This window comes from Adiantum capillus-veneris, chromosome 15, assembly GCF_014529385.1.
Source record: "Adiantum capillus-veneris isolate H3 chromosome 15, ASM1452938v2, whole genome shotgun sequence".
NCBI classification, from domain to species: Eukaryota; Viridiplantae; Streptophyta; class Polypodiopsida; order Polypodiales; family Pteridaceae; genus Adiantum; species Adiantum capillus-veneris.
Window position 1 is genome coordinate 83,867,536 of NC_140945.1, and position 10,516 is coordinate 83,878,051.

General features: G+C 46.1%; 1 protein-coding gene across 2 annotated transcripts in view; it reads left to right on the forward strand.

Annotated features, from left to right (window-relative positions):
• The window catches only part of LOC147440985 (FAD/NAD(P)-binding oxidoreductase family protein), a 189,514-nt gene that overhangs the window by 39,099 nt on the left and 139,899 nt on the right, over positions 1 to 10,516 (forward strand). For both annotated transcript variants that reach the window (XM_086482763.1, XM_086482764.1), the window contains exon 2: positions 9,656 to 9,856. In XM_086482763.1, coding sequence (XP_086338889.1) covers positions 9,656 to 9,856 — 201 coding nt within the window. The remainder of the gene's footprint in view (positions 1 to 9,655; positions 9,857 to 10,516) is intronic.

Here is a 10,516-nt window from a genome sequence, read left to right on the forward strand (position 1 = left end):
AGTCAATATAAGAAAGGATATGCCAAGGCGACACCGCCCTACCGCACAGGCGATCATCATGCTTGTCCCTTTGGAAAGCGACATTCTGTAGGAGCCGGCACCGATGGAGGAGGGCCTGCCGCCAGGAGCCTAAAGCAGTAGGGGACAACATTGGGGAGAACATTAGTGCCTGCTCTATATTGTTTTGGTGACTCTCATGTAGATCATGGGAACAACAATGTTCGGCGCTCTTGATGATCTCTTTGCCACAACTCTGAACCCTAAGAATGTGGGCATTCGGATTGTGGGTAAGGTCGAGGGGGTAAGGGTAGATAGGTACAAGTAAGGAGCAGACATCTATCATGAGCAAGACAGCTATCATGATCTTGGAATTCATCTTGTAGGACGGGCTCTGAGAAGGGAGTTTGCTAGGCACAGAAGAGAGCTTTGTTCTTGTCGGAGAAGCAGACACCAAAGGGGTTGATGTTTGAGGGGGAGCGAACTCCTATAGAGGGGATTTCTTGCTGCTTCTACGCTTCTTCAGAGGCTCAGGTGGCTCATTAGGTTTAGTTACTATGGAAATATTTGAAGAGGGTGTACCTTTAGGCAAAGAGTGAATAGAGATTCCATAACAAGGCATAGATTTGGTAGCCTCCAGCCACTCCAGCAGACTTCGTCTGACCCTTTAGGTGTAGTAGGCTGTTCTTGTTCAGGGTTGGTTTCCATTGACATGGAAACTTGCTGCACCACTGGATCCATGCCTCCTTCTAAGAGGATGGGTTGCATCGGGGAGCCAGAAGTATGTATCCACATTGCATCGTTTCCCCAATCATGGAGTGCTTTAGTGTGTCGCAGCCATGGTTTCCAATAAGCAAGGGAAATCCGCCCTCAACCTGGGGAAGACGAACCACCACAAAATCCAAGTTAAAAGTAAAGTTTTGTACCTGCAGAGGCACATTGTCTACGATGCCCACTGGGTATACTGTTTGTTGATCGGCCAATGTGACTGTGAAGGGAGCAGGGTGAGTAAACTGTAGACCTAGAGCTAACATAGTGAACTCGGGCATCAAGTTGATGCCAGATCCACCATCCACTATCACTCCTGAGAAATGCCGACCCAAAACGGACACTGTCAGGCGAGGGCTTCTATAATCAGTGAGTGGAGCAGCGGGATTGGATATCATATAGGACTCTGATGGTCGCACTGGGAGGTGCCCGCCACTAGGACCTGCTCCAGGATAAAGTGATTGAATAATAGCAAGGGTGTCACTTCTAAACTTTGCATCTAGTCGTAGCATGTCATAGAGGGACACTTGTTGAAAGGTATTCTTCAATATAGTCTCTGCTGTAGGTTTTTCTCTTGGGATCAGTGTTTTCTGAGTTTCCTTGATCTTTTGTAAGTCAGCAACTGCTTCTAAGAAAGCCCCATCAATATCGGAGAGCATAGTAAAAGATCCTTTCTTAGCACTAGTGGATGGCATGTCCGCTGTTGGAGGAGGTGTAGGCATTGGGGAGGAAAGGGCTGTACCTGCTGGAAGATTGAGGCCAAGGGCTGCCCTCTGAGCTCGTGTGAGGACACCAGCTGGATCCTCTACCAGCTGCAACTTGTCTTGAGAGGCAATCATATGGGCAGAAAGTGGTGGCTTGGGGTTGGTACTAACTGCTATCAAATTGATCTTGGGAAAGGTGAATTCGGGTTGGCTCTGACTTGGGCTCGCAGAGGTAGAGGCGCGTTGTTTTGGACAATCCTTAGTGTAGTGATCCTGAGCCTCAGGGCAAAGTTGGCATGGAGAAGAGCCTTCTGGCAGAGGGCATTTGCTCTGATAATGCCCATATTCTCCGCATCTGTAGCAGAGTATGGGCCGATTGGAAGGACGAAACGGGGGACGAGGTGGTTGCTGCATGGAGTTGGAGGCTGAAGTGTAGAAGCTCTGAGGGGTTGAGGTGGTATTAGCATTATAAAAACTTTGAGTCGGGAAAGTACTTGACATACCTTGGATAGCAGGGGTATTGAGCAAAGGTGGCATGTAGTTGGGATGGCCGTAGTGGGAAACCATGTTGGATGATGGTGCTAACCCCTGTTGGAGAGTAGGACCAAGACTTTGCTGTATTTTGTGCAATCTCTTTAGATAATAGCAATCCTTATCTTCATGACCCGATTTTTCGCAGAAGTGGCAATAAGAGCGAAGGGGACAGTCCTGTGGAGGGTGTCCTGGAGAGCGGCATGAGCTACACCAAACCGTAGCCTTAGTCTCTTGCTGACACTTGAGCTCTTCTAGCTCACGCTTAATCTGTTCCAATGCCTCGTGATGTGGAGGCTTCTCTTGTTTAAGAGAGAAGGACCTCTCCTCTTGAGGAGCTCGCTGTAACTTTAGGGCTTCCAGTTCCCTGCGTAAAGAAGTTAAAGGATCTGATGGACTGTCCACGAGTACAGGGGCAGTATCTAACTGAGGAGAGTCAGTGAACTGCCTTCTTGCTCCCTCTATTCTAGTAGCAGTAGCAACAAAGTCCTCCAGACTGGCTTCAGGACGGAGACTTTCTCTGATCTTTTGTTGAGAAGTTTTAGGCAGAGCCTTCTCTACCCACTTCTTCACCATGAATTCCCCTGGTTGCTGAGGCAGCTTGGCGACCAGGGACTTTGTTGTGGTCATGAGCTCTGCAAATGTCTCCTTGGGCTGGAGCAACAGGTTGGCCAACTCATCTAGAATCTTCTCTTGATAATCCCCTGGTCGGAAAGCTTCACAGAACTGCTGTCTTAACATGGTCCAAGTAGTAAAGTGGTTTTCAGCAAACTGACTGTACCATTTATTTGCAAGACCATCCAAGGTGGATGGAAAGAGCACCAGGTGTGCGTCTTCTCTGTTGAGGCCAAGACCTCTGCAAAGAGAGACAAACCTCCGAGCATGGTCGTCTGCATCTTCTGTGGAGAGACCTTTAAAGGTAGGGAACTTGATGTTCACCTTTGCCAGAACACTTGTGAGCTCCTCCATGGCCTCTTGCTCTTGAATTTGTTGCTCACTAGCTTGCTGTAACAAAAAGGGGGAGAGCCTTACCGGAGAAGGTGACTTGGAGGATGTAGAACCGGTCGAAGGAATGGAGGTAGCCGTATGAGTAGGTATGGGTGATGGGGTTAATATGCTTCTACTGGGCACCAAGGGTTGACGCCGTCTGTGGTAGTACTTCAGAGGACTCAATAGTGCACTTTGACGCTCCAAAGACCTCTTTGTATGTGTCATGCAGTAACCGCCAACCCCACCAAGCTTTGGGCAAGAATACCTTCACTTGGGCAAGATAACCTTCACTTGGCTGAACATTGGTCTAGACTCTGCTAGACCAGGGCGAGTGACTAGACCACCTGGCCTGGACCAGGACGAGGAAGGACTAGACCAGGGACGAGAAGGACTAGACCAGGACGAGCACTAGGTGGCCCAGGGCGAGAGAGGACCAGACCAACAAGGCGAGAGACTAGACCAGCTAGATTAAGCTGTCAAGGGTGAAACTGGACCAGACCAACAGGCTGCACAGGCGAAGCGAAGAACCCAGCTACTCAACAGAGTGAGACTTCAGTTGAGGTCCCACCGTGATCGCCAAAATGAGAGCACCTGTAGCGCGGATAATGTGTCGTGCTCTCTACAGTGTGGGTGTCCCTCAGTGCAATGTGCGTGACCAAATGGAAACTCTCTCAAACAGAATGAAACACAGAAACAATGGATAACAACAGAGATACAACAGTGAACCAGAACATGTGGAATCGACTAGCTCAAAGAACCATGTACAGACTCTGGCGTGGCAGCACACTCAGCTCCAGCCCAGAACTCAGAGGTACAAGAGGGGTGTTGAGGCTCAGATGTGCAGGGATGGTGAAGCAGTGCTCTGTGTAAGACTCGCTACCTCGACGACGCCGGACCAAAGGTGAAGAAGATGATCAGATAACCGACCGCTACTACTCATATGTACCACTGTAAAGAGCCACCAACGGCTCATAAATGTCAGCCATGTGGTGACCTGGCCACGAGGTCCACTAGACCACCTTCGGTCGTCGGTAGGTACCCTACCACGTGTCACTCCCAGACCAGAGGTCCGTCCAGAGGGTCTGTCCAGTGTGAACCAGTCCCAGTGTAACCCACTGTCCAACTGTATGTCCTGTGAAGTGACTGTAGCCCTGCTACAAAAGTGATTTTCATCGAAACTCACAAAAGAAATCAGCAAATTAACAAATAACTTCCTGACTTTCAGCATTCCCGCCTATCAGATTGCTGAATTTTATCAAGAAAACAGCAAAGAAACATTAATTTTCACCTGCACGCACCCTCATGAGAGAAAAATGATTAATTAAATAACTATTATCAAAAATTGCATGAAACAAAGACTATCCGACTCGAACTTATCCGTAGGTGTGCACACAGTCCCTCGTGTAGCCAAGCCGGCTCTGATACCATGAAACGAACGAGGAGAAAGGATCTCCTGGCTACACAGACCGCCTACAGATACGCGTCGGACGAACCACCCGACCATAGCCACCATCCGGCAGCTCCCCCGTGTTGGGGCCAGCGTCCGAGGACGTAGGCGTGCACCTGTAAGACCGAGCGTCCCATACCACCCGGCCTTACCTCCTCGAGGTGACCTCGCGCACTCCTAGCCTCGCGGGCTAACCACTGGCACTCTACCAGTGGGGGTCGATAACTGCAAATGAGGCCTTGGCCCCCTTTTTATAATAATAGCCGGCCACACTGGTTGTGTTCACACTACGTCCGCCCGGACACTGAACGCCCATCCCGACGACATCTGGGCTAGATCTCCTCTCCTGTGAGCGGGACATAACACTGGACATGCACGGTTTGCGAACAGACTCACAAAAAGTGCCATAACACTTCCTATTTCTAAGCTGACTGAACTGAACTGAACTGAACCCAACCCTAGTTATGAAGTAGCTTGTCCACGTACACATAGGGTTAGATGTGCACGTGACATCCCCTCCTTTTCAAAGTGAGGTACTGGTACCGAACTGTATGGCGCGAGGGAGATCGCCAATAGCGTCTGGAATCCTGGGAGGGACTCTTCGCCGGCCCACTCTGATGCGTGGGTCATGCGATACTTGAACTTCATAAAGGTCTGCAATGCTTGCTTCTTTGGGCAGCTCCAAAAGCGACACAAAGTCATCTGTGGCTCCTTTAATGCTTCAATTTCGTCTATAGTCATGCGTCTACCTTCATCAAGAATCTCCGAGGATGAAAATTCTTGAAACCGCTTCCAACACAAAAACATGAACATACCCATTCCATGTAAAGTGACTGGAAAAATTCTAGTCTTCTCTAAAGACTGGGCATGCAATGTAGATGAACATATAGATGGAGTGCCAAACCGTTCATCAAACACACGCAAACAATGGAATCGAAACTTGTCTTTTTGGTCTAAATTGATTAACTGTGGCAAATCACAATGGAAATGCCCATGCTTGATTGTCAATCTTTCTTGTGCTCTTTCGGATACTATGTCATGCCAAGGAAGAGATATGAAATGTGAATTCCTTGAATGCATACATTTCATCTTTCATGAGTAATCCGCATATATCCGTGGTCATTCATGAGTGATTCGTGTTCATCGTACCATATGGCATGCCTATGAAAAGGGATCACATAAGGACGGTGATTAAAATACAAGAAACCATCACGAATGAAACACTCGAACAATGCGTACTGACTAATCATGCATACACATAATACTTCCTGTGGGGGTTCTTGGGACCTCGACTCGAGAGCCAAGATCGGTTCTTCGTGATTGATGGAATCTGCAATGAGGTTAGCTTTACTAGACAAAGTATCACCTAAACCATTATCCTTGTGAACAATCACATCTTGATCATGCAAATCATCATGCGTATTGTTATCATGCAATTCATCATGCTCGTGAATAATCACATCTTGATCATGTAAATCATGTGTGTCATGCTTTGGAGAAGAAAAGACCGAGAGAATCTCCTTCTCTTGATTCTTGCGTGCACATTAGAAAATAGTAGGACCAACTCTTGGATGCGTTGGTCTCTCCGTGCTTCACGCTCTAACCGTCTTTCTTCGCGCTCGCGATTCAATTCGGCTTTTCTTTCTTTGTGCTCACGCTCTATGGTTGCCATTCTTTCTTCGTGCCACGCTTCTTGTTGTCTCATCATGTCCATCATCGTCTTGACAAAAGTTTCCATAGGATTTGGTACACTCCTTGGCATAGATGGGGAGGGGGGGGGGGGGTCGGAAAAACCTCCTGGTGGGGAAAATTCTTCTTTGCCACTTCCATGCTCATGACCTCCATGGCGAAGTATCCATTCCGCTTCAAGTGATGACTATACACTGAAGTCTTGGGTTCTTAAGTTCACGAGAAACTTGGGTTCTTGAGTTCGTGAGGTTCTGCTTTAGCTTGAAATCCGTGTTAGAGAAGGATCTTCTCTTACCCGAGCTCTTCTCTTTCCCGCGGGCGCACCCCTTGGCGGTCTTGTGCTCACACCAAGGTTGCTTTTTCCCACCTCATGTCGATTGGCTGGCCGCTAAGTGCACGGACCGCTCTCAATGAGTGAAAAGAGAAACAAGGGGAGGCTCGACAAGCCCTTCTTTCTTGGGTTTCCTGTCACTCTTCAAAAACACGATTAGGAATTGACACGCCCAAGAGGACTTGGGTTACATGCGACTGCAACAAGCAAAAAAAATCTTGTGGTTCTTTGCTTGAGTGATACACAACACTGCCAAAGCTCTGATACCAATGTAAGGTGCAGTGGAAGTGAATGTTGAAATTTGCTCAAGATGAGTGCTCCGAACTGTGCTCAAGGGTTCCTTTTACTTACGGCAGGGAGAGCCTCCCGTTACTTTAGTGAGAGAGTGCAAATGATCACAAACAAAGTGGGTAAACACTGTGAATGAAGGTGCTGAAAGTGAGAGATAGAGAGAGAAGAATACGACACCAAAATGTTGTCAAACCCTCCTCCGAAGGCCCCACTCTCTATGGCGAGAGCGGTTTACTTTTGATTGCACAAATCTCTACAATGCAATGGACTTGCCGACGATGTTGACGACGATGAGATGGCGACGAAAACTGAAAACGTTAATGGCTGAAATCTACAAATCTTGTATCTACTGAATTCTGACTCTATGTTGATGACGATGGCAATGATGACGATGCGACGACGACGCGCTGAAAACGTAGATGCTGAAATCTGCGAATAGCGGGCTGAATCTGCAAACTCTTGCCGATCTGGCCGTGCGGCGGGGATTTGCTGCGGGAAGGTGAGATTTGCGAGGTTTGGGGGCTATTCTGCGGTGTCTATATGCTGAAAACTGAAAATGCTGAAGCTACTGGTACTTCTGTTACGGAGAATCTGCAAAACGCTGGTGTAGGTTTGCAAATGCAAAAACGCTAGGCTAGGTCTGCTGGTGCAAAAACGCTAGGCCTGTTCAGCTTCTTGATGCAAAAACGCTAGGGAGTCTGCAAAGATCTGCTGCCGCCAGGCTTCATCTGCAATTGCAAAACGTTGGGCTGATGTGCAATGCTGAAAAACGCTGGTCCTTGTTGGCTGAAAACGCAAAGTTTGCTGCCGGGGAGTCTTGTTGAGAAGGTGCACTGTTGAACACTCGGTTCTTGCTGCCTCTTCTGCCAGATAATGCTAGCGCTAGGTTTCTTTATATATCTGCTTGGCTAAATTGCCCTACCTAGTTTCCCAACAAAGTCACTTATTAATAATAAGTGAAAAATGGCTAAAATAGGGAAAATAGGTCTGTGCACTGTAAAAATGTTGCTGATGGGTTCTGGCTGTAATATGATGGTCATGCTGTGTGCAACCAGAGGATATGCATCTACTCTAAGTGTCTGGACATGCAGAGTTTGCGAACAGACTCACAAAAGTGCCATAACACTTCCTATTCCTAAGTTGACTGAACTGAACTGAACCCTAGTCATGAAGTAGCTTGTCCACGTACACATAGGGTTAGATGTGCACGTGACAGAGAGAATTTCTCGCAAAGCGCTTGTTGAGGCAACAATTTAAGTAATCTCTCACACAAATGCACACACCTAGCGCTGCCGCTTCGCCCCTTTTCATGGCCCCCGTGAGCGCGGCGAGGCCGCATGGGCCTATTTTTGAATAGCTCGACACTTGGCTCCATATTAGGTGTCTCATTTCAGAACCCAAGAGGCGGTACTCACGCGAGACAATGAATCCTATGCTCCTAGTGTTAGATGTGTGTGCCCCAGCTATAGGATGCATCAAAGAAAATCTTTCTTTTTCTGCAAATCAGCAAAATTGATGATAAGAGGTCTCTTCTTTGATATATCCTTTCCCACTCTCCATGCATCTGTGGGTGTCTTCCCGTTTGCCCCCATTTTTATACACGAAGCCAAGGCATCCTCTTTCGGGCTCTTGTCCTCTTTCCATCCCACAACTCGTACATTCAAAGCTTGCATTTTCCTCCTCTTCTCTTCCTCCAATGTATCATTTATAATACTAGGAGCGGAAGATGCATGTAAGAGGACATGAATCATCAGTTTCTTTGGAATTCCAAACTACGAGCCCAGAAATTACGTTCATCTCGTTATCTACATATCATAAAGTCACTCCGCACAGTATTGTCGGCTACCCGTATGTACAATGTGTCAAAGGGTGCCATTGCCAAAAGCGCTTGTATCTATTGCATGTGTGCAACAAAGAAGTTGAAGTCCTTGATTAAGACCCCTCTAAAGCACACTATGGGAGAAAAGAGAATTGATAGGTTTAATGATGATGGGTTTCATACATGGGAGACGAAACTTAAACGAAGAAGGGCTTATGGGGTATAATGAAACCTACCATTAGTGATCCCTCTTCAAGCGAAGGTGCACAAAACACGGTCCATGAGTCCACAAAACCAGTCCAAAACCAATCTTGCACTCTAATCTCTACTATGCATAAATGATAAATGCCTCACCCACCATAGCCTTCATTTTGGTCTTGTGTAAAAGATGGATGATATCAGTTATGAGGATGTTCAATCTATCTCAGTCTAGAGTCTTGATATCTTGGTGTAGAGTCTCGAGTTTGTTGCACAGACTCATTGCATACTCCATGCACTATCGAGCCTCTACACCCCCATTGTATCTTGTCGGTCTTTGATCTGGAGTTTAGAGTGCTGCTAGCTAATTCTGGTAGATGTTACATTGTGAGTTGATGGGTTCAGCCAAGCTTTGAGTGCATTTAATGTGTTGTCTTACTGTATCTCATGGTTATCCATGTAGTTTGCCCTTGTCTTTGTGTAGATCTTTGAGAGTGAAACTGTGTACTGCATTGAGAGGTATCTATGGAGAGCACACGACACATCACACTTTCCTTCTATAATTTACATCTTTCTCTCTCTCATGTAAAAGTATCTCAGTTCTAAATTCTATAGACGCCAAAGCCTCAAATGTGTCTGTCTTGCTTGAAAACTCTAGGCTTCTAACAAATTCATTTGCATAACATTATGAGAAAAAACTTGTATTGCAGATGAGGAGCTTTTCCATTTTCTCAAGTTGTCTTGTTGGTAACAGGGAAGCAATTAATTTATCAATCTGCAATAGGATGTATAGCTATTGTATATATTGACTTTGATATTGCCTTCGAAGTAGGTGGTATATTTTGAAGTTCCTATATAGCTTGCTAAAAGATCTTCTTGTGCTTGATTAGGACTTGGGATGTTGTGGTAGTGGGAGGAGGGCACAATGGTTTGACATGTGCTGCCTATCTGGCAAAAGCTGGTTTACAAGTGGTAGTTCTTGAGAGGAGACCTGTACTTGGTGGTGCTGCTGTGACAGAGGAAATTGTGCCAGGATTTAAGTTTTCAAGGGCCAGCTATTTACAATCCCTTCTTCGGCCTGGAATCATAAGGTTAGAGATTGCAAACAACCTTTTCTTAGTTGGTTTCCCATGGTCAGAGGAGGGCTAACATTTTGTATGACAAATAAGGCATTGACCTTTTACTTATTATTTACAGATGAAATAATTAATCAACAAAGCTAAGTACTTTTTCTATCATTCAATGAAAACAAGATTTGATCTGGAAAATTATCAATTTTAAGTTCAAATGCATTTATATTTATAAATATGTGTGTTATGTGTGTAAAATCGATTAGCTGACGTGTGTGTATATATGGATAAATGTAAATCTATGCAAATGAAATGCTAGTGTGTGTATGCGTGTGTGCATGTGTTTGTCTGTCAATGGATAAATGTAAATGTATGCAAATGAAATGCCAGTGTGTGTATGCGTGTGTGCACGTTTGCATGTGTTTGTCTGTCAATGTGTGTTTGTTTGCGTGTTGATGTGTGTGTGTATCTTTGTGTGTGTGCGCATATTGGGGGGGAGGGGAGGAGAAAGGAAGACAAAAAGTTACCTGTGCTTTTCTTTCTGCTAAAAAAATGCCATGAGCTCCAATGAACTTGGGCTGGTTTCAAACCTTTTCCCCCCCAAATTGCATTGGTATTAGCATCGGTATATGGGTTGGTATCATAGTCAGTGCATACCGACTGTGATACTGACCCATATAT